At 37.4% G+C, this 24,945-nt stretch overlaps 1 protein-coding gene across 2 annotated transcripts in view; it reads left to right on the top strand.

The window, feature by feature from the left end:
- Positions 1-22,972, top strand: part of ADARB2 (adenosine deaminase RNA specific B2 (inactive)) — a 609,938-nt gene extending 586,966 nt beyond the window's left edge. For both annotated transcript variants that reach the window (XM_077165443.1, XM_077165452.1), the window contains exons 8-10: positions 2,664-2,845; positions 18,284-18,462; positions 20,446-22,972. In XM_077165443.1, coding sequence (XP_077021558.1) covers positions 2,664-2,845; positions 18,284-18,462; positions 20,446-20,622 — 538 coding nt within the window. In that variant the 3' untranslated portion in view covers positions 20,623-22,972. The remainder of the gene's footprint in view (positions 1-2,663; positions 2,846-18,283; positions 18,463-20,445) is intronic.
- The last annotated feature ends 1,973 nt before the right edge of the window (positions 22,973-24,945 follow it).

The following is a 24,945-nucleotide window of genomic DNA, read 5'->3' as shown; positions in this document are numbered from 1 at the left end:
AATGAACTCCAAATGAACTCCAAACAATATAAACCCAAATAATAGATCCCCACCCCAGCATACTATAATCAGAATGCCGAATCAAAGTAAAGCGAGAATGTGGAAGCCACAGGAGAGAAGCAACAGATCATGTACAGGGAGCCTTAATAAGATTAAGTGCCAATTTCTTATTGAAAACCATAGAGGCAAGATGGATGAAATATTTAAAATACTGGAAAAAACAAAAGCTAACCAAGAATTTTTATATCTGGCAAAACCATCTTTCAAAATCAAGGGAGAAATTAAGACATTCCCAGATAAACAAAAGCTTTGTCACCACTAGATAGGCCTTACAAGATATGCTGAAGAGAATTCTACATGTTGAAAAGAAAGGACAGTAGACAACAGAGAGAAGCCACATAAAGAAAGATCCCCATTGAGTGTAACATACAATCTACACTCAAAGTGTTCAGAAAATTGATGGATAAATAGGTAGACAGATGGACAGAGAGATAGATGGATTGATAGGCTAATGGATGGGTAGATAGAATAATACAATGAATGTGGCAAAATGTTAAAACAGATATATATATGGGTATGTGGGGCAGTAAGTGAATGTTGAAGTTCTCTGTTTGGGATTTGTATTATTTTTATAACTGTCCTGTAAGATTGAAAGTATTTCAAAATTAAAAAGTTCAAAAATAAATGAATATCAAGAACTTTTATAGTGAAAATTTTTTTCACTTTTTAGCTTCTTCAAAAATTAAAAGGAGGCATCTAAAATACTAACTGCAAGTGACTATTGAATTTTTGTCACTTTTTGATCTGTTCTTGGTACAGCCAAAATATTCTGGTATCAGATTTAAGGGAAAGAGCTAATTCCTTCAAGTCAAAGCTAAAAAACATTACAGTTGTTTCTCTCTCTGGGGAAAAGCTCAGATACTAAAAACACTACTCTCCTGGATTTTATAGAAATTCTGTAACACATCAGTGACAAGTGAGGGAAAAAAAGCCTTCCTAAAATCAAGGTTGGCATGTCAAATTGTAATATAGTGGCAAAGATAAATATTATTGCCAAATGAAGGAGTTCCTAAAACTCAACAGTCAGCACTTGAATTGCATTCATAAATGCCTTCTTCCTCAAAACTCTTTGATATTCTTTGGTAGAAAAAATATATATATATATGTAATCTCCAAAGGACAGCCATTTCATTCCTCTCTGAGAGAAATGATCTGACTTATAGAAATGACCACAATATTTTTTTAAAATGAAGTTATGCAAATCTGATAGACGAAAGTAAATGTTTCATAAAACCAATGACTGTTTAAATTGTGGGACTAAATTGTTTGTATATAAATATTACCTTTTATATTCCATTTGAGTTTTATGTAGATGAACACATTACTTTAATGACCTGCATTTACAGAGGGAGAGTGGGAGAGTTGCTCTCTGCAATCCCTGCCAGCCAGATGGCTGCCTTTTCTTGCATGAGATTAAAAGATGTTTCTCATTCACCGTGATGCTTCTGAGGCGAATTAATATTGCCAGCTAAATTGCTTGTGTTTTTGGAATAAAATTTAAAGAGAACTTTTTAAAGCAATTGGTGTCACAGGTTCTCGGAACAGATTGCTCTCCAGGTAGAGCATGCTGATTTTAAACATTCAGTAATTAATGGAAAGAATTCTGTGTTAATTGACTGCTTCGGGAAAGGGAAATATAATGACTCCTTATTAATCATGAAAAGAGATGTACAGCGTGGAGGCACCACAATAATTGCTCTAACAGCAGAGAAATGTTAATTAATGAAAAGAACAATGATGTAAGAAATTAGCTACATAATGCTTGCTGATGATGGAGCTTGGATTTTAAAAGCATTATTTAGAATGGTAACCACAAAATGTTGCCTTAACCACCAGATACATATAACCTTTTGCCACCCATATTAACAGGGAAAAACCTTAAAGTGCTGTGGCATCTTTGCTAAGAGAAGCACACTCATTAACCCTATGCTGTATTTATTTCAAAGGAAATGGTCTTTTTCATCTCTGATCTAGGATTCTAGAATCAAAATCATCCCTAGGCCAAAATCAGGTCTATTACTCACATCATTTAATTCAACAGGATACGTCATTCTGACTGCTGAGGACAAAGGGAGTGGAAGAGAGTATCTTTCCCTGCACGGAAATAAGCAAATTCAATTTCTGATACTCTCCAGCTAGTATAAAGAAAAATTCAGATTTACTTTAGGGACAGAGTGTCCTTTCTTAAAATCTAATTTTAAGCCCCCAAGAGAATAAATAGCTTCCCCTTGGTCTAACAACTCATTTTTCAGAAAAGGAAACCAAGTTTATTAAAATGCAGAGCCACTCTCAGAGCTCAATCCAACAGCAGTTAGAGGAGCTCAGAGTCATTAGTAGCCACAAGGCCAGAGCCTGTTGTGTTCGCTCCACTGTATCAGTGGAGCTCCCAAGCGAGACCTTTCCATCATCAGCACGATGGGAAATGCGACACCTCAAGAATCAGGGAGGCAAAGGAAAAAAATCACCAATATTTTGCACAACAAGCCAAGGTAAAGCACGCTCCGGACAGCCGTGAGTGGACTGCATTTCTTTTTCTTTTGTTTTTTTTTAGCCCTCCCATGTAAGCTGAGTAAATTGCTATTGACTCTTCTTTTTTATTTCAGGTGGAACGTTCTAGGACTACAAGGCGCTCTCCTCTGTCATTTCATTGAGCCCGTGTACCTCCACAGCATCATCGTGGGGAGCCTGCGCCACACGGGCCATCTCTCCCGGGTGATGGGGCACCGGACGGAAGACATTGGCCAGCTGCCTACCTCCTACAGGCATAATCGGCCTCTCCTCAGTGGTAAGCAAACACCACCCTGGAAGACAGTTGACCTCCATTCTGTCAGTGGTCTAGCGACCTACAGGCCCCAAAGTTACTAACTCAGGACAGAATTTTACCACTTTGGGCCAATAGCTGTTTAAGACTTAATGAGCAAGAGTACAATGATCTGAACACTTAAAAAAAAAAAAAGTTGAAGTGCATCTTGCATATAGAAATAGGCAATATTTTAAATGACTTTATATTAGGACTTAGGACACCAGTAATCATTGTGTCATTTCAACTGTAAGGTTTAAAGCGGCTAGTAAAAATAAAGGCATTGATAATGATGTGCCTCTGTAATGGGTCATTAACTAATCCTTTCTGGTAAAGATTTCTGATGAAGATCCAGATGCATAGGCATATAAAAGGAAGGCAGATGGAAGTGCAAGGGTAGTTCAGTGGTAGAATTCTCGCCTGCCATGCCAGAGACCCAGGTTCAATTCCCGGTCCATGAACTTCCCAAAAAACAAGCAAGCAAAACAAACAAACAAGCAAACAAAAATTCAACAAATAGTGCTGCAATAAGGGTATACTTTCACATGGAAAAAATAATAGAATGTGACCTGCCATAGAGCATGCAAAAAAAAAGAGGGGAAGGCAGAGCACCTGCCTAGGGCTGGCTGGCTTCACAGATGAATCTACAGGATTCAGGGGTTCCTCTGTATGTCAGGTCCTGGCAGAGCCCAAGTTTGGAAGCACATTTCAGAGGCAACAAAGTTATCAAACGAGTACTGAGCTTGGAGTCACAGGACCCTAATTCTTCTCCTAATCTTGCCACTCAGTCTAAGTGCCCTTAGGAAATCACCTAATCATGCTGAGCCCAGCGTCAGTTAAATGGAGATGGCAGCCCCTATGCTACCCATCACACAGCCTGGTTGCAAAGAACAAAAAAGTAACATGGATATTAAAACATTTTAGAAGCTGTAAAGTTCTATGTGAACTATCAAGAAGGAAATTGCTAAATCTTGCACGGATTTTTAAAGGTAACAGTTATGTACTGTAATTCTTGCTTTTTTACATAAGTAACCTTTCAAGGGTGATGGGAATCATTTGGAAGTGAGGGGAAGAAACATGTAAATTTGACTAATATTCCATAAGCCTCCTTTTGGGGCCCTGGAGAAAAACAGAACTTTCTTCGAATCAGATTTCCCTTGCTTGAGTTAAGAGAACTCTCTGAAGGGCTTGTTAGTGGCTGCCCTGCTAAAAGCTAGGCAGTTACTTGAGGAGACAAGAAAACTACTCTCAGGGAAAGCACATTCAAAGGAGAGGGAAGTTGATGAGCAGGTTAATCTGAGTAGAATCATACCAGCTGGCTTTTCTGATTTAAGTCTTGAAGCATATCATCTGAAAGAGAAGACAATAAGATAAAAGAGGTATTTTTTTAGTATTGGGGCTGAGAGTTGGACTTAAAATTTATTCCCAGTATTCTAGATTTAAAATTGGGGGTAATAACAGGGCTTCATGGAGTAGTGGGTGAGAATTACAAGAAATAATTCATGCACAGCGCTAACTATGCTATGCAAGTTTTCAAGAAAAGATACCTCCTTTTTAAACAAAAGTAAATGTATTTATTCATTCATTTTATAATATTTAACAATTATGAATGAACACCTTTTCCATGCAAAATTAGATGACTCAGACTTAAAAGCTAAAATAGACGTCAGGAAGGAAGTGCTTTACACTTATAGCTGAGTGGTCACTTTACCCCAGTCCCTTAACATTAAAATTACAGACTTTTTATTCATGAGACCATGTTCTAGTTTACTAGCTGCCAAAATGCAACATACCAGAAATGGAATGGCTTTTTAAAAGGGCGAATTCAATAGTTTGCTAGTTTGCAGTTCTAAGGCTGTGAAATTGTCCAAATTAAAACAAGTCTATAGACATGTCCAATCTAAAGCATCCAGGGAAAGATACCTTGGTTCAAGAAGACCGACGATGTTCAGCATTTCTCTCTCAGCTGGAAGGGCACATGGCAAACATGGCGATGTCTGCTGGCTTTCGCTTCAGACCTCTTGATTCATGAAGCTCCCCAGGAGGCGTTTTCTTTCTTCATCTCCAAAAGTCACTGGCTGGTGGACTCTGTTTCATGGTCCTGTGGCGTTCTGAAGTTTTCTCCAAAATACTTTTTCTTTTATAGGATTCCAGTAAACTAACCAAGACCCACTTAGAATGGGTGGAGATACGTCTCCATCTAATCAAGTTTAATGCCCACAATTGATTGGGTCACATCTCCGTGGAGATAACCTAATTATGTTTCCAACCTATAGTACTGAATAGGCATTAGAAGAAACCATTGCTCCTACAAGACTGATCAGAATTAAAACATGGGTTTTCTAGGACACATAAATCCTTTCAAATTGGCACAGACCCTATTCCTAAGATCCCAAGACTGTATCCCAAGAATCACTTTTTTGTTTAGCAGGAGAGGAAGGGCTTGGTGACCATGAGACAGGGGATTCAAAACCAACTCATTTTTGGTACTTCTTTCACCTTAATCCTCAAATCTATTGGATCACGTTAGGTTACATGTGTATCTGGTGAAGAAGAACTTATAGTCATAGGTTAACAAACTTCAGCAAGGCTATGTGAAAGGATTGCTGTTTCAATTTCAATTGCTACTCAAAACAGATACCATGAAATGGGCTGGTTTTAAAGAATGGGAATTTATTAGCTTACAGTGTGAGGCCATGAGAATGTCCAGATCGAGGCATCATCAAGTCCCGAAGACAGGCTGCTGGTAATCCTAGACTTCTCAGTCACATGGCAAGGTATATGCTAGTATCTGCTGGACTCTCTTTTTTCTTCCAGGTTACATTGCTTTCAGCTTCTTGTTTCCATGGCTTTCTTCTCTCTGTGTCTGAATTTCATTATCTTATAAAGGCCTCCAGTAAGAGAATTAAGACCCATCCTGAATGAGGTGGGTCACATCTTAACTGAAATAGCCTCATCAAAAGGTCTCATTATTAGCAATGGATCCAGACCCACAGGAATGAACAAAATTTAAGAACATGTCTTTCTGGGGCACCTACAGCTTCAAACCACCACAGTTGCTAAGACATAAAAAGGAGGTTGCAGTCTAAGTCCAGAAAACATCAACCATCCATTATCTTGTTAAGACTTCAACTTCATTTTCTGTTACATCAGGCTAGCATTATGGAAGGGCTGATTTATTTGTGAGTGGTCCTAGGGTCTGAGTTAAATTACAAGAATATTTGATGATGCCTACTTTCTAGTGAGGATCTTACCATCTGGGGGATTTTCTTTCCTTCTGTCTATTGTGCTCTCCCTGTATCACCACTGTTGCCTTTGGGTCTAAGCTAATAGCAATAGGCCCAAGACATAGGGTCACACAACCCAAAACATAATAGCTGTGGCCAATGAACATCCTATTAGTGGTTTTCTTGGGGTTGAGCACTCAGAGAGGTATGGTATTTAACATGCAATTATTATAAATAATAATATAAATATATTGTTGGAGAAGGGACTAAAATTTAGTGACTAAGTTTTCCTTATTAATGGCAAGTTTATGACATATACCATCTCATTGAATCCTCACATCAATTAAAACAATGGTTTTTCTCCATTTTATAAATTTGGGAATAAAGAAATTCAGTAACTTGCTGAATGTACTCTATTTATCAACGTGAAACAAGGATTTGAACTCAGGTCTGTTTGATTCTAAAGCCCAACTTTTTTACAGTATACTACAGTGCATCCTATGGCAGTGTAGTGCAATTTCTTAGAACAGATACCTGTTTTGTTTTGTTTTTAAACCACATAATAATGAGCAGGACTAGCTAAAGAATTGGCAATATGAAACTAATGGAAAATTGATGTAGGAAAGGCAGAACAACTCATTTAAATCTATCTAAAACACTTGGCTGACTGTTCTTCACATACAACCAGAGAGATACTCACTAATGACTTATCTATTGTCAAGTGATGAATTGAAAGATTTGCCTCAAATTTGAAGTCTATAAAATAACATAATTTTTTAGATAGTAAGTTCAGTAATTCTGATCAAATATCACTCTGGGCCTAATTTCAAACTCTTCCTTTTGCCCTTTCTTTCATTCTTTCCGTCTTTTTCTTTCCCTCTTTTTCCCCTTTCTTTCTTGTTTTGTGTATTCCTTTTCTTCCTTTCCTGCTTTTTTCTTAAGATGATGAAGATTAAAATTCTTATGGTGATTAAATGACAAATTTAATCTTGAAGGGATCCCTAAAAGATCTAGAATAACTGGTTTGGAGCCAAAGACAAATTTTCCCATTTTGGATGCTCCCAAAACTTGAAAACTTAAAGCAATTTTCCTCTATTTTGATGAGTGTCCAGTGTTGTCTTTTCCATGCTTCTAGTTCCTTGAGTTATCCTCACATTCCTATGTTCATCTAGTGAACATAGTTAGTGAAAAAAATCACTTAAATTTCTAAAGTACAAGGAAATTTTTAAAAATACGAATACAACCATCCTTACCAAGCCACAATAAAGGTAGTAGTTTTCATTTATTTTTGGATACTAGCACATACAACCCAGGCAGTCAGTCTCCTTTTAATTCTCTTTTAAAATTATATGTTCAATTGGGAATCTGTTCATCACAGTTACAACAGAAATTTTTAATTATAAACATAAAAGCAGTAAGTTTTTTTAAAAAAATTCAGAACCACCTGCAATCACTAAGTAGTATAAAGTAATAAAGCAAATCACCTGAGACTCCCCACGTGCACTTCCTTGGCCAGGTGATATCTATTGCAATCAGTTAATCAGGGGTGGGCAGTAGTATCAGTCTGCCTAAAATTTTCAGTCTGTACTTAGCTGCTTATTACAATGTAGGTTTTATTATTGTGGAGATGCAGAAGAGCCTAAACCTCGGTTTCTCTTCTTCATGCAAGCCCTAAGCGGTAACTACGTCATTCTTGATGGGCATTTAAAAGCTAATCATGCAAATTTTGGAAATAAATCACCATAATTTTTGCAACTAAAAAGAGAGAAACATCTTGGCTATGGAAAATAGTTTAAAAAGTACAATCAAACAAGCAAATGAAATTTGCTTGAAGCTTTTCCTCAAGGTCAGTTTCTAGAATTCCTTACAAAGGTGAAACTCATATATCAGTAGAAAGAAGCCCTGAAATTTAGATGTAGCTAAATCAGTTCTGTGTTAAAAAGTTGCAGCCAAGCTGGGAAAGACACCCTTATTGACACAGTCAAGTGATGCGTATTAATCTTCTAGAAAGACATACTTTGAAAAATTCTGCACAGACCAATCTAAACTTATAGGCAGGACTTCAGGAATGGAAGCCCACATGAAGGCTGTATAATACTCAGAATCCTTCAGTGCATGTTACACAATCGGCCAAGAACAGCTAGCCTAAAGATACTTGCCTCTTGGTTTCAATAAAGTGATTGTAATAATTAATTTAAAACTGTGGCTTAAATATTCATCTTTTTAGAAAAATGTGAAGTGAAATATAAAGTGACTTTGAGAACTTGTTCTACCATGTTCACGATATATGCTCATCTGTACTTCTCACTCAAGGCTAAATTTTAATTTTTATTCATTAAGAAAAGTAATAACAAAGGGAAAAATCTGAATAGATAGATAAATTCTTTGTTCATGCTAATGGTGTATTTAACAGATTTGTTTTCAATGTTGAACACTCTTAGCTGATAGCTGAAGATAAAACTATGATTACTTTTGTACCCCGTGGCAAGATCTTGGCAATGAAAATGAAACTTGAGAAATGGATACAGAGGATTGATCATTAGAGCTATGTGTTACAACACTTAGTTTATGTTTGCATGATGAACAATACAGTATTGGTGATAAAATAGAGAAGAGCATCAGTTGTCTTTCTTCAGGGTACATAGTGAAATCTGATATTTGAGTATCAAGCCTCTTGAATTCAGGAGAAATTTCTGCAATTGATGATCATTAACAGTATCTTGCAAAATACATCAATGCGATTGTAGCAAACATTTTCTTTTATCCAGATGGTAAGTAATTTATAATATTATTTTAATGTTAAAACAAACATAATTAGATTATAGAGTAACCCCTAATTTTTTCAAAAAATTTTAGAAAACACATATACGTCAAAAAAACTTTAGAGGGAGGAATTTGTTCTCCTGTGCCCTTGAGGAAACTTTTGATAGGGAAAAAAAACCCTGTAAATCCTATTAGAATAATCTAAAAATTATCTTAATGTCTTAGGAAACTCAAAAGCATTAAATTTGACAAAGAATTATTTAAATAAGACTTTAAAAGCTTATTATATAGTTAAAATTATAGAAAAACCTAGTTTTAGTCTTTTGAGGAGTCTTTTTAAAAAACATTTGTATATTAAATAATCTTCATTTAATATATACCATAATTTTAAGGAATTATTCCACACAAATTTGAGTAATGAAGTTAGTCACATCCCTTTTCCCTTTTGAAAAGACTACCATTTACTGTAAGGAAAATACTTCCACTGGCAATACATTTAATTTATCCAAAGGAATAAATTAAAAGAAAATACTTCCATTGGCAATAATTTCATTTATCCAAAAATGAATAAAGAAGTTGGTCAACATAATCCACACATTAATTTATCTTTCAACAAATACATATTGAGTGTATATGGGGTGTTTCTGCCACCACTGGGGCTAAAGGGACATAGATTATAATGGATAGCTTTTGCATTGGAAATACCAAAGGCTGGACCCTAAGAATAAGGATAAACCAGAAGGAAGTGGGCCCTTGCAGGGTTAGCAGAACAGTTTGGAATTATCTCCATCTCTGAGTTTAGATTAAGATTATCCCAATAAAATTAAATTAAGATAACCCCTACAAAAATGTAAAGATATAATACCTGGCATTCTATAAAAAATAAGCAGGCACATGAGGGAAAAAGATCACTTGATCAAAAGCCAGCAGAAACAACAGATAACAAAAATAGACCCACATCTCCAGGGACTGGATTTATCAGACACAGACTTTAAATAACCATGTTCAATGTGATTTAAAAAATATTAAAATATCAAGATGGAAGATTTAGTGGAAGAGATGGAAACTATTAAAAAAAATGGTCCTTGGGCATGAGAAAAATGATGCCAGGTATTTGATGCAGAATAAAGAATAATGAAAATCATCCACATTTTTAGTTGGTTTGAAATTGTGGATACCATAGTAATGAAAAAACATCTAATTTGTAGCAAAAAAGAAACCATAGTCTGTGAAATCCTTTCTGTACATAGCTTTGGTAATGAAGATAATCCTTATAGGAGCCAAAAATTTTGTCTTGAACAAGTTGGAAAATGAAAAATTCATTTTCCTCCTGCCGTGGAAATTTTACACCTTTGGAAACATCCCGTAAACCTGTGCATTTTAACTATATATTGTCATAGAAAAGAGTCACATTCTTATGAACTATTGGAATGAATTCCCTAAAAAATCAGTGGAAGAAAAATTCTCATTGCAATAGATTTCCAAGCTTCACTGTCTCTGTGACATTACTGCTATCATAGAACTTCCCCATGGTAGAATATTACTAGGTGGGAAGCCATGATGGCAGCATGTCTCATGAACCCGCCAAATGCTGCTTTTAACTATTTCAACCACCACCTTATCAAACTAGTCAAACAAAGGAAAGAAGATCAAGAAAAAAATAGCAGCCATGACTTAGTATTTTTTTAATTAATTTATCACATGGTATATTCCTTGCAGGGTTAGCAGAACAGTTTGGAATTATTTCCATCTCTGAGTTTAGATTAAGATTACCCCAATAAAATAAAATTAATAATAATAGTAAAAACAAAAACAAAACAAAAAAAAACACCTATAGCTCAGATGCAGCCTCACTCAGTGTTTCAACATGACCACTCCACAATTAAGCATCATTGTGCTGTCCATCCCTGAGCCCTCGCATCTAGTCCTGTTGCACAGTCTGCATCCCCCCAGCTCCAATCACCCATCATCTTACCCTGTTTCCAACTCCCGCTGGACTCCGCCACCAATGACATACTCCAAGTTCACTCTCGAATGTCCGCTCACATCAGTGGGACCATACAGTACCTGTCCCTCAGTGTTTGGCTGGACTCACTCAGCACAATGTTCTCCAGGTCCATCCATGTTATTACATGCTTCATAAGTTTATCCTGTCTTAAAGCTGCATAATATTCCATCGTATGTATATACCACAGTTTGTTTAGCCATTCTTCTGTTGATGGACATTTTGGCTGTTTCCATCTCTTTGCAATTGTAAATAACGCTGCTATAAACATTGGTGTGCAAATGTCCGTTTGTGTCTTTGCCCTTAAGTCCTTTGAGTAGATACCCAGCAATGGTATTGCTGGGTCATATGGCAATTCTATATTCAGCTTTTTGAGGAACCACCAAACTGCCTTCCACAGTGGTTGCACCATTTGACATTCCCACCAACAGTGGATAAGTGTGCCTCTTTCTCTGCATCCTCTCCAGCACTTATCGTTTTCTGTTTTGTTGATAAAGGCCATTCTGGTGGGTGTGAGATGATATCTCATTGTGGTTTTGATTTGCATTTCTCTAATGGCCAGGGACATTGAGAATCTCTTCATGTGCCTTTTGGCCATCTGTATTACTTTTGTTTCTTTTCTCTATATTAACACTCTATATCTTTTTCTGTTGTGTTGCTAGTTCTTCTGAACCGATGCAAATGTACTAAGAAATGATTATCGTGCATCTATGTGATGATGTTGAGAATTGCTGATTGCATGTGTAGAGTGGTGTGATTTCTGAATGTTGGGTTAATTTCTTTTTTTCCGTTAATTAATAAAAAAAAGTGGTAGGAAATCAATGATGCAAATGTTCAAAAAAATGATCATGGTGATGAATACACAACTATGTGATATATTATGAACCACTGATTGTACAGCATGCATGGAATGTTTATATGTCAAGAACGTTTGTACATTTGTATGTTAAGTTTTTACAATAAAAATATTTTTAAAAAAAATTAAATTAAGATAACCCCTACAAAAATGTAAAGGTAAAATACCTGGCATTCTATAAAAATTTTTTTTCACTGTTGCCATAGCTTTAAAGCAAAAAGTTCCACAGTATTCATATCAGATTCATTTTATTTTTATTTATTTTGGGGATGTCAAAAGGCAGGTTGGTAAAGTGGTCCACAGACTGGAAATACGAGGACCTCTAATGAATATCTAAATAGATTCCATATAAATAGACCCCATGAATGTAAGCAAATGTTGTTTGCTCACAGTGCTGAGTTTTCAGAGTGTTTACTTCTCAAGAAGGCATTCTTTCATTTTTTCAGTTTTCAGACTACTAAAACTCTTTGCTAAGAGCTTAGCTAGAACTGAGACTTCATGTAAAATGGCAAATTTTGATCTGTTTACACCTTTTCTTGGTGGAAATTTCTGAATAATCTCCAGGAGGAATTTAATGCTGTGAAATGGAGAAAAGAGGAGGTTATATTTTCAGAATGGATTGGATTTACTACATATGTACTAACATATTATCTTGATTAACATATTGAAACTTGGTCTTAGTAGGGCACATATGTGGCTATAAATATATTGTATCCTTATGGCTTGATTTTCATCTTAAATCATTTGATGTCTACTTAATGAAGAACGATCCCAGAAGTTTATAACACTCATTTTCATAACTCTCAGACCAAAGAAGAAAAATGGGAAAAAAGTGCAAACCAGACTTTCAATATTAGATCTGAATAAATGTGCCTCCATCTTATCCAGCAACATATGTTAAAAAATTATTATTATTATTATCAATGAAATCTCATATTGAGTTAAGCAGTTTCAACCCCACAGCTCTATAAACACTTTCTAAAATACAAACCTCCATGAAAACTGTTTCAGTTTGCTAAAGCTGCCAGAATGCACTGCCAGAAATGAGTTAGTTTTATCAATGCGGATTTATTAGGTTACAGATTTTCAGTTCTAAGGCCATGAAAATGTCCAAATTACGGCATTAAGAGGAAGATACCTTCTCTGAAGAAAGGCTGGGGCTTCTCTGTCACATGGGAAGGCACATGGGGACATTTGTTGGCCCTTCTCTCCTGAATCTGGTTTTATGGTTGTCTCTAAAATGTCTCTGGGCCTTTCTTTCTCTCTTAGCCTCTCCTAGGACAGTTTCTCAGCATTCTCTCTCTCTCTCTCTCTCTCTCTCTCTCTCTCTCTCTCTCTCTCTCTCTCATCTCTCTTAAAGGACTCCCATAAAGGATTAAGACCCTCCTTGAATGGGTAGGGTCACATCTCTATGGAAATGACCCAATCAAAATGTCCCACCCAACAATAGGTTTGCACCCATAGGGATGCATTAAGAGAACATGGCCTTTTATGGGGTACCTAACAGCTTCAAACCAGCACAGCATCATAAGACCACATAAACACTGAATGAATAAATGAATGAGGTTTTGAGCCTTAGGATATTCTCTGCAGGTATTCAGGAACAAAGGTGGTAAAAAGGCACCTGGAAAATTGACTTAAAATTATAAAATCAATATATAATGAAAGAGATCATACATATATTCCTATAACTTTCCTAAGAAAACAAATGTTTCTCCAGAAAAAAAGAGAAGAATCTGTAAGTAACCTAACCCATCATTTTAATATCTTTTCAAAAGGCTTTATCAATCTGAGAAATTATATACATGATGCATGGTAAAGAGAAAACTGGAAGAATCATGTTGAAACATAGAAAAATGGAAACACAAATCAGAGAGGCACCTTTGGCAGTGACCTTTTATGAGAATGGCCTTCTCAGGAGCGTCCACACCCATTCCTAGTATATTATGTCTCTCTTGTGAAAAAAGATAGCCTGAGACCAGGAAATGGTTGACTAATATAACTAACTCTCCTGTTCCATCACTGTGATTAAGAAATTGCCTCCTGACGACCCTTTGTCTAACCATGCAGGTTTTGTTCATACAGAAAGAGAAGCTGGTATTACTCTCCTATAAGACACATATAATTCATTGTATATTGGTAAACTTGCATTTTAGTTTCAAGTGAATCTAGTGCAAGTGAGTCAGTTTCCTTAGGTATAATCAACTTATAGTCATTAATTACTGTGATATCAAAATTGTATTACTGACATAAATAGCTTTACTTTTAATATTTAGTAAATTTTCAAAGTGCTATCTCTATATGGTTTAATTAATTTTTAAAAGGAGGTCATCTAGGGAGGTTTTTCTCTTGCAAGAAGAGTGATAATCCACAAACCAAAGGCTGGAAGTATAATAATGTCTCCAACTGAGATAATAATGACATAGATTTAACAAATATATAAGTGAAACAAAACATATTGAATGAAAAAGGAACTCTGACTTTTATTTATTGGTTAGTATTTCCTGAATATAATTAGGTGAATAGATCTTTCTGATTATAATGAAACTGGAAAAGGTTTCTGTTATCAAATCAGGAAACATTATTATGTGTATGCCTTGGGCAACACTAAACAATGGAATGACCTTCATACTCTGAGAGCATCATCATCACCCCTTTTACATTTATAGTACTTGATATTTGTTAAAGCGCTTTATCTGTCTTGTTTGAACTTCACAGCACCTTGTGAGGAGGGACATTATCACAATCTGAGAGAAAGCTAAAGAAAAGAATAGTCAAGGGCATGACCAAGGTCACAAAGCAAATTAAAAAGTAGAGATGAGACTAGAACTCAAGTCTCCTGATTCCCAAGTCCATATAAAGAGCTTCCACCTTGGGTGTCTTCCTGCCTTCTATCTTCCTTTTCTGATACAGTCATGGGGAGTACTATTGAAGATTGTTGCTGGACTTAGAATTTTATTCCATATTTTAAACAGTAGTTTTAAAGAGTGTGATAGTTAGAAATGAACTATTTTTATAATGTGATTTGCCTAATCATATTGTGCTCTTAGATATCATTTACAATACAAGTAATTTTCCCTACTCACATACTATCTTTTCTCTTATACACACCAACAAATTGGGACCAAAGCTAAAGAAAAGGTACTATCAGAGTGCTGGTGTATGAGGTAGATGCTGCCTGTTTGGCAAGTGAAATGACTGTATTTCTATCCAGTCATTCTTTCTTTCTCTATTTTCAATATTTTTTCCTTCCCCATCATTTCAGTGTGTATTGAATAGAGTCAAGCAAGCTGGGTTGGAAAGAGTGGTGGCTGCTTTCCTTGGCCCTGTCTTGGCCCCTCTGGTGAAGCTAGCAGCTAGAAAGTGTTGGGTGCACCCTGCCAGAGCTGCAGCTGGAGCCCTCTCCAAAGGCCAGGTGTTTCTGTGCTGAGAGCCAGCAGAAGAGTGACAACAGCACTATTGCACATAAAGAGAGGAGATGAGAAACAGGGAGGGAGCTGGGACAGCTTGCAGGGGGACACTAAGGTCTGATACTAATAGTAGGTAATCCAAGACCTCCTGAGTTCAGAGTTTAGAGCTTTCTGAGAAGACCCAGGTAATAATAATTGGGCTCTCTGCATTGGTGCTTAGACCTACTCTTTGATTAGACCAGAGGAAGGAGAGAAGGATTAAAGGGAAAGAGTGGTAGGCGAGTGCACAAGGAAGGAAGTGTGGGAGAAACGTCCAGGTTGTCACCTGGCTACAGTGAGATCTGGAGCAGTTATTTCTCTTTGTCTCTAGTCCTCCCTAACCTCAGCACCCATCTCATCCTGCTGAGGCAGTTTCTGCCCAGTAGCACAGCACATGGCTGCCAAGGTGCCAGATTGTCTCCCCTCTGCCTCGCTCTTGGGAATTAGTAGCTGCCACGGTGAATCACTTCAAGAAAGAAGAGGTGACATGAATGAAATTATCCCAGGCATCTGCCAGCGCCCGTCAGTGACCAGAAGAAGGTCACCAGGTGATTTTCAGTTTGGAAGCCAGGCTGTGTTGGGGACAGACTCCAAACTCAGATAAACTGTGTTCAGTGAGCAGGTGTCTGCTCTGTCCAAGAAGCCTGAATTGCAGGTAAAACTGAGGAACAGCAGAAAGATCCTCAGATCTCATCACTTTCTAGCTAAGATTTGAATGGATCTATTCCTGGATATAAGTGAAGACTGATTCCAGGAAGGCACAGTATCCTGTCATTCATGTTAACACAAGAATTGCTTTCTCACTGGAGGCATCTGCAGCATCTGCTGCCAGGCCCCAAAGAACTTACATTTATTTAACTCAGCTTGAATTATTTGCATTTGGATTACTTCACCAATAGTGGGGCTTCTCCACCAACAATTAATACTTGATTTACTGTGACCCCTGAATAGCCATTCTGGTGCTGTAAATGGATTCCATTTGCCAAAACATTAAGTTCTGTTTTTCCAGGCGCCCTCCCCCTCAAAATTATATGATATATGATATATAATGGAGACAATATTCAATAGCTTCCTTTCTTCCCACAGCGCACAGTTCAGACCTGTCCCATGTCTACCATTGTAGAACAGGAGAATAGGAAAGGAGAAAGAGGATAAGAGCAAGCCCTGGAGTGGGAGAAAGAAAGGAGGCAGGGCAGCGCCCAAGATTAAATTGATCTTTACAATATGGAACTGAAGAAGAGAGAAGAGATAAAATCCAGTTAGCCTGGGTTTGGGGGAATGTGTCATGTATGAATCCCTGGAGAACACTGGAGTGTGAGAATATTCAAGAGGCATTGAAAGTGGACTCAAACAAGTGTTTCCATATTATAAATGGAATATTTTATAATTCCTTTCAAGTGAACAAATAAGTGCTTGCATTCATTTTCTACTTTTGCACGTTGGACTGGACATCTTTCAGTGTGACTCGGGGCAGAGATTGGGACATATGGCATGCCCCCCCCCCCCCCAGAATTTATTAGGGTTACATATTTTGTGTATGAAATTGCCACAAGGAAGTTTAGAATATTGAAAGCATCTGGTTTGTTGTCACCTGGGAAACTTCTCCTTGCCTCCAAACTGCTGCGGTTTATTTTTCTTCCAATTTTTTTTCGCCTTTGAAGGTTATAGATTTGCAAACATAACCTTCAGAGGAAGACAAGTTGAACAGCAGCATCAAAATCTTATGTTTTGTAAATTGAGCAGATCGAAATACTAGTGGTCAATGAAAGGGAGTGGTAAGGCGTATGGCATGTATGAGTTGTTTCTTTTTTTTTGCTGGAGAGATGCAGAGTTTCAAAAAAATGATCATGGTGATGCATACACAACTACGTGATGATATTGTGTGCCATTGATTATAACCATGTGAAGAATGTCCGTGTCAAGCTCAAGCATGTTTGTATGTTTGTTCATTGTTTATAATAAAAATATTTTTTTTTAAATCTTACATTTTACAATTCTCAAGATGACATCATAGCATTAGGGTGTTGAGGTCACAGCCGGTGCTCATAGCATATTGCCAAATTTCCTGCCGCAATGGTCATCCAGAAATTCCTAATTGGAAAAAGCCATTACTAGATGGCTGGGGTAGGTGGTTGAGGCTGGGGCTCAGGTCAGAAGTTACAAAGTGTGGTCAGTCAGTTTCCCAGGTTGCCAAAACAGAATCTGTCCCAGGGCACATCACTGTTTTTATTTTTCCCCCTTTTCTGATCTGCTGCTTGAACCTATTCCTAGAAAGATTGTGTTAACCAACATAGAAATCAGAGCATGCAATCAGACAAGGGGATAAATACTTTGAAACAAGGATTACCTTGAGAAGTTGGGCTACTTTCTGGACAGAACCGGCTTCACAGGCATGCAACCTGTGCAGCTGCACAGGACCCTCTGCTTAGAAGGACCCTGTGCTTTCAAGGACCCTGGTTGGTTTAAAGCTCTACTGTTATTATCATTCCCAATTCTCAGTAAGTTTTGAACAAGGTCCCCAATTTTTTGCTGGGTCTCATAAATAATGTAGCCAGTCCTACTTCTGGACCACATCACTTGATTAATTATCCTCTGCTCTTAGGACTCTCTTGTTTCTTGTCTATTGATTTTTTTCCTCCTCAACTAAACTGTAAACCTGCCTGAGATTGTTTTCTACCCCTGATATTTTGCCTAGTGCAAAGTTGGGCATGCATCAGGCACCCAATAAACACATATTTTTATATTGCTTTTAAATGGCTCTATTTGTTCATTAACTCACTCAGCAAATACTTATAGAAAGAGAAAAGATCAAGCAGGGCATGATTATTATTAAGACTACCCATAAAATCTACTAAATTGAAAGTTTTAAAAAACAAGTATGCAGCAATGACTTTTAGCATGAGGCTGTTATTACGTTTCTGCTTTATTTGCAACATCCATCCCTGTAGGCAAAACAATGCTTTCCACATGAACTGACCAAGTTTTAAATATGAAAAACTGGACTAGATGTATGTGAATTTCTCATACTCAAGCAAACCTGATTTCCCATTAGCCAGTCTCGCAGGAGCCTTGTTTGGTCCAGGAATATTAATGCTTGGCTGCTTTCTATTTCTCTTTTGACAGGAGTGAGTAATGCTGAGGTGCGCCAGCCAGGAAAATCTCCCCACTTCAGCGTGAACTGGATTGTGGGTAACACGGACCTGGAGATTATTAATGCCACCACAGGGAAGAGAAACTGTGGGAGCTCATCAAGACTCTGCAAGCATGTGTTCTCTGCCCGGTGGGCAAGACTTTATGGTAAGGTAGGTCACACGTGCTCATTTCTAGGGAACTGTGGGATGAGCTGGACTCAGGCTTGAATCCTGAACACAGCTCACAGTAACAGGTGATAAGCCCAGTGGACAGCTGCCCTCTGGTCTACCGTGAGGGTAATACAGCACACAAAACTAGGGCAATTTTCATTTCCTTTTCCCCCACCTGCGCAAGCCCATAGCTCCATGGACAAGTGCCAAGACTTGAACACACAAAGCTCAATCCACCGAGCAGCAGCACTTTTAATTGCATGCACATTAGAGTTTGAGGAGGAAGTCTCTAGCAAGCCAAGCAGCAAAGGAGCTAATGGAGAACCCCTAATGGAGAACCCCTAATGGATGCCCATTCTGTGCTAACTGCTTTGCCTGTGGTATCATAAAGCAAGGTCCCTAGAAACTTTTTGAAGTATACATGAGTCACAGAACAGATATAAGGAAACCAACACTCAAAAAAGTTAGGTGATTTCCCCAAAATTACACAGGTAGTGAAGGTCAGAGGCAGAGTTTGAACTCAGTGCTTCCCTTTCCAAAGCTTATGCTTTTCCCACTACATTAACTATTCTGGCTTGTTTTCCCTTCTGTAAACAGAGATAACAACTATATTTCTAGGTTTTAAATTGAAATACATATTTTCATTTGGTCCAAAGCACAGCAGACTGTAACAAGAAAGAAAAAGAGAGAGAGAGGAAGAAAGAAAGAGAGAAAGAGAGAGAGAGAGAAAAGGAAGAAGAAAGAAAAGAAAAGAAGGAAGGAAGGAGGGAGGGAGGGAGGGAGGGAGGGAGGGAGGGAGGGAGGGAAGGAAGGAAGGAAGGAAGGAAGGAAGGAAGGAAGGAAGGAAGGAAGGAAGGAAAGAAAAAGAAAGAGAAACAAATTTAAAATATATATATACTTTCTTAATCTTCTACATTTTTATCCAGGCAATGACTATAAATAGGAATAACAATGTTGGGATTGGTTTATAGAAGAACAGACATTCATACTGTCACTTAAACATTTTTTGAAAATTGCTTATCTTAGTTCTTAGCTTGACAGTGACTTCTGCCTCTGCCCTTGCCTCTGTCAAAAGCCACTGAAAGTGAATATGGGCCAGTTGTCCTAAAACTTTGACCAAGAAATCTCTACAACCATCATACCTGCTTTCAGGCATCTTCCTGTGCTTCATGTCTTCTATACACTTGATGGAGTCCATGTTAAGATTTTGGTGGATCACAGGAAGGCAAAGAATTTTGTCTTGCTAAACAAAAGGGACTTTCTTCTTTTGCACATGTTCAAGGCGATATTGGCCAGTGAGTGGGCATCTGGGCCATGAAAGCTGCCTCTAGAAGGTCTTTTAGTGTGATTCGGAGCTCTCCCACTACTGGACCTCCCTGATCCTCACCCACCAGCACTGCCCCCACCTCAATGTCTCCTGCTGTGTGCTACATTGAAGTTATATTGGATCCCTACTTATCCTCTTTCCAAAGCATTGCCTGTTATAACTCAGAAACCTGACAGAGGAGATATCCTAGTTTTATTGCCTTCCTGACTGACTAGCAATATGAACTCAAAATCCTGCCTATTATCTACCTACTATGATGTTTTTTTAGCCCCCAAAATCATTCTTGGCTCCTTCCCCACCTCCGTCCCTACCTCATTTATGTCACCTAGTCTACCTCTAGCAGGTAACAAATATAGAGCATGCTTATATTTTTAATAACGGACAAGTTATATGTTTATATTGTTTGTTAATCATTCACACTTCTAGTTAACATTTCCTTAATCGCTGTTTTTACATGATAGAATTTGGCAATTGCTGCAGTTATTCTTTATAATGTTGCTTTTTTGTTTGTTTTAAAGAAAGAAAGTAAAACAAAAGCCTGAGAGCAAGAGCTGATTTTTTTGCTTGCAGAATTCATATGGCAGTTTTATTCATCTTGTAAAGCCTCCTATTTCTGCTGGATCATTTATTTGTTCTTTCTTGTTTCCATTCCACAGCTGAGCACACGGATACCAAGCCATGGAAACATGCCATCAATGTACTGTGAGGCCAAGCTGGGCGCTTATACACACCAGTCTGTCAAACAGCAGCTGTTTAAAGCATTTCAGAAAGCTGGTCTGGGCACCTGGGTGAGGAAACCACCAGAGCAAGATCAGTTTCTACTAACTCTATAAATCATTTGACTCCTTTGCTGTTCAACCAGAGTGAAACACCTGGAAAAGGGGAGGGAAGTATGTGTGTAGAGCAATATGATGGTGTTGATTAGTTCTTTGCATTCATTTTCCTTTGGTATACCAGAAATACACAAGTGTATAATGTTTGGGTGAACAACTAAACTTGAACTAGGAACATGCTGCTTCTCAGATGGGTACTTCCCAGCTTGCTAGTACCAAGAACCCTGTACACCATACCTAAAGGTACAACTTTAGTTGCGTTATCTCCAGCTCTTCTTGGTGGTATTAAAAGGAAAATTTCCATTCATGCTAGAGGGTCTTAGTTTCAGCCTTGAAAAAGTGGTATGGAAGCATTTCTGGTTAAAAATAAACCTCAGGCAGCATTCCCACCCCTTGTCATGAGCGTTTCTAGCAAAGCACTTGGTTCTCACTAGCACAAGCATATGTGACACTTAAGATAAGCCACAAATGAAGAGAAAAGCCATGGGCATCTCCCCAAAGAAACCACAAACAATGCACTCATTTTTATTCTTCACTTAAATTCAGTACCACACCTTCTTTCAAAAACGACTTGAGATGCACAATATTAAATCAAACCTAAAATAGGAAAAGAGAAATAAATACCATTCTTGCAAAGAAAAGGAACAGTTACCCAAGGAAACAATGAATTTAAAAATCTACACTATGAAGAAACTATCTCTAAACTTCCTAACAATTGAGTGTTGCAAGCTGAGCCAAGCCTATTTAACCAATCACAACTATTAGTTTCTTTTAGCAGGAAACATTAGCCATTGAAAAAGTTTCAGTTGGATAAAGGTAGCTACTACCCTACCTACAACTGCCCTACCCAATAATAAAGAAAGTCTTAGACCAATTTCTGATATTTTAAACTATTTTTTATTAGAAATCAAATGCAAAAGTCATCCATAACAACCTTTACTTTAGGTGTAATGAACTACACCCCCCTATTCTTTTATGTGCTTCAAACACCATCTTGCAAAATAAAAAAAGTTCACTTAAAGCAACTTCCAAAATGGAAGGTGCAGGTGTCTACCATGTATATAGCAGGCATCAGACAACCAGAATTTTCCAGTTCACAGCTGGACATAAAAGCATCTAGGGATTAATCTTATAGCATCATTCTTAGGAGAAAGGATGCCAGATTCTTATACCATGTAAGAGTGAGAGACATCTCTAAAATATCTTTAGTCAACCCACATATCTTGTATTGCTTTAATTTTATCACTGAGAACTAACTCATTTCTAGCATTCATCATGCTAGTTAGCAGGTCTCTAATTTCTCCCATTAAAAAATGGATAATTGAAATTCATTGTCCTAAATGGTAAGGCATAGTAATAAGACACCCCTGGAGTATGGGCTTCCTAGTTAGAATTCCAGCTAACCGCTCTTTGAATGTACCTCCTGATTAGAACACAGGCTTGTCACTTAACCCAAGAAATGCAGCTTATTATCACATTGTATATATTCAAGTATAACTTACAGATATCATAATAATGAGGCAAAATGAAGCAACGTTGGGTTGTAGATATTTGTTATAATAAGAATTAGAGATTTTAGTATGGAAATAGACACTTTTCCTGGGATTTAATTTAAGATCAAATTTATCACTCAGAAAATAAAATGGACACTGTAGTAAAAAAGTTTGTCAAGATAAAGTTTTGAGAGATAAGAAAATCTTCTTTCAAATAGGTAACATTAATCTTTCACATACAAATTGACTGAAAAAGATGAAATCTTAATTCATTATAAAAGCTTAGATCAGTTTATATTATTTTCTGATCATTTGATTTATCACAAAGATAAGGCTTACAGAATGAAAAAAAAACAAGAGCTGATTTATGGCTTAGACATGCTCTCCCAACTGTTGGTATCTACAACCCTTCTCTAAAGTATGGAGGCACAGTGAATTCCTATTTAAAATGTATGGTCTGAGTCCTGAATTACTAACATTCTGAGCTGTTGCTTAAAGAAGTATATGTATGCTTGATATCATTGTGCTCCAATTAATGTTCTTTCTACAATAAAGAGATCAACATTAGCAGCAGTAGTCCTGACCATTACCAGGGAGATGCAGGATGGGTCAACCTACAAATGGGCATAGTAGATACCACCCACATATACATGATCTGATTCAGGGGACTTGGAAACCACTCACCTACCCAATGATAAATACTCCTACAATCCCTGCCTTTCAACTATTTGGTCATGATTCATTTTATCTGAGGCACTGGATCTCCAGAAATAACCCAAATTTCACTAAAATGGACATTTCTGCTGGGAAAAGCCACACATGAATTCCACTCTATTGATTAGCACTAGCATAGAGATTAGTTTATTAGGCCAACAGCAGATTCCTTGGAAGGAGGGATTAAGACTCTGCAGTAGAAGGTTTATAGCAAGTAAAAAGTTTTTAAATCAATTTGAGGACCTGGGACATTGCCATGAAGGACTGATCTGAGTGTGGAATGGAGAGGAAGGTGGGAGGAGAAAGAGGCTCCCAGGCTCTGTTCCTAAAAAGGGCAGTGAAAGAGAAAGAGGGCTGAGTCAACCAAAGGAAAACAGCATACCAGGAAGCTGATATTTGGAGAAAAAACATACTGGGAAGCTGATGTTTGGTAAAAAAACATGCTGGGAAGTTGGTATTTGAGGAACTGGAAGAGGAGTTAAGGGGGAAGAAAGTAGCACACAATACTTCCATTCTCTGAAGTAAACAAGTAGTAGAATCATGCCACAACTGTTCCTAACTGACAGAAGCTAGACCCATCAAAGAAGAGTCCAGGTCACAGGATTTTCAAGTAGCATCCAGATAATATCCAAATAAAAGCAACAGCACCTTTATCCGCCTCCAGAACACACATTGCTTTCCTATTGGGAAGATAAACAATTTAAGATTTCCTGCCTGCTTTTAGGCAAAAAAAAATTCAGAGTATGACCATTTGTGAGCTTTGTCACAGGAACTGAGTCAGAGAAAAAGTCACCAGACCATTTAAGCTCTGCTTGTCCATCTCCAGCACAAGGTTTCACAACAATATATAAAATCAACTTATTGAATTTAGGATTTCTTTTTGTTTTTGCCAGGGAAAGGATTTGCGGGTCTATAACTATTGTTCCTTTTTATTCCGATGATTCTCTTAAAATCTGTATATATCTATCATGCCGCTACGGATGTTGTGATGAGTCTTGTTCCTCAGAAATGTCAAGCTGAGTTACTTTTCAAACAAACATGTAGCTCATATTTCCCCCAAATAATTTCCTTTTCACAGGAAGCTGTTCTTATCAATAAGTTAAATGCTTTTTTGTATAGTGTTTACCATGTCTGGAGAGCCATACGAAGTAAATGCATAGTATATCGATGCCCAAAATAGAATAGTTACTGTATTTTGATGAAATCCTATTTTTAGATTATAAATTTCAAGATGTATCTATAGTATCTTGTTTTTAAAAATTAAAAGATGTTTGAAATTTAAGTAGAAAATTTTAATTTAGGAAAACTTATATACCCATCTTAATTTAAAAAACAACCATTCTAATGAAATAATCTGTCTGATTGGCACAAAAACAATAAATATCACTTTCTAATAGAGACCAAAGGAAAATTAGAAAAAAAAAGTCTTTCTTTCATGTAAATAATCATTTGATTGCTATGTCCATCTCTTTAAGCAGAAGTCTCAGTTAACATTTGGTAAAACCCAATGTACCTTTGCTGGTTTCTCTGCCATCCTTCCTTAATAGAGTTTGCAGAACCATAATCCATTCCAGAATCAGGACAATCATTTGGCCTGCACATTTTGAAAGGCTACCCCAGCCTTGACTTTTTGCAGAGCTTACAGGTTGGAGTGAAAAGTTAAAAGTTCTCTGTGCTCCAAGGACTGTAACACCATCAGGCAATACATAACAGGGACAAACCCATCCCTCAGAGGTCTTTTAGTATTTTATTGTTGGCATTTTATGTTTCTCATAGGCAGAGTTGATATAATGTGTGTAGGATAATGCATGGAGGGTATGGAGCGTGGGGCGAAGAGGGTGTGGAACAGAAGGAACCCAATGAAGTGTTGTGACACACTTGCCGTTGTCTATGGTCCTGACTCATCATTCAAGCCTTTTCTCAGAACCCTGGGGTAAGGTGATTCTTGTCAAAAATTTCCCACAAATTCTAAATCAGATAAAATGAAGGACAGTGGGGAAGATTGAGAAACAGAAATAAAGAGGCAAAGATTCAGGATATAAGGGAGATGGCCATAGATAACAAATGGAGCTTTGTTCCCAAATGATTTTCCCACTCCTTAATTCTGGGAAATCAA

The sequence above is a fragment of the Tamandua tetradactyla genome, chromosome 1, assembly GCF_023851605.1.
Source record: "Tamandua tetradactyla isolate mTamTet1 chromosome 1, mTamTet1.pri, whole genome shotgun sequence".
Lineage (NCBI taxonomy): Eukaryota > Metazoa > Chordata > Mammalia > Pilosa > Myrmecophagidae > Tamandua > Tamandua tetradactyla.
This window is presented reverse-complemented; position numbering and strand designations above follow the sequence as displayed.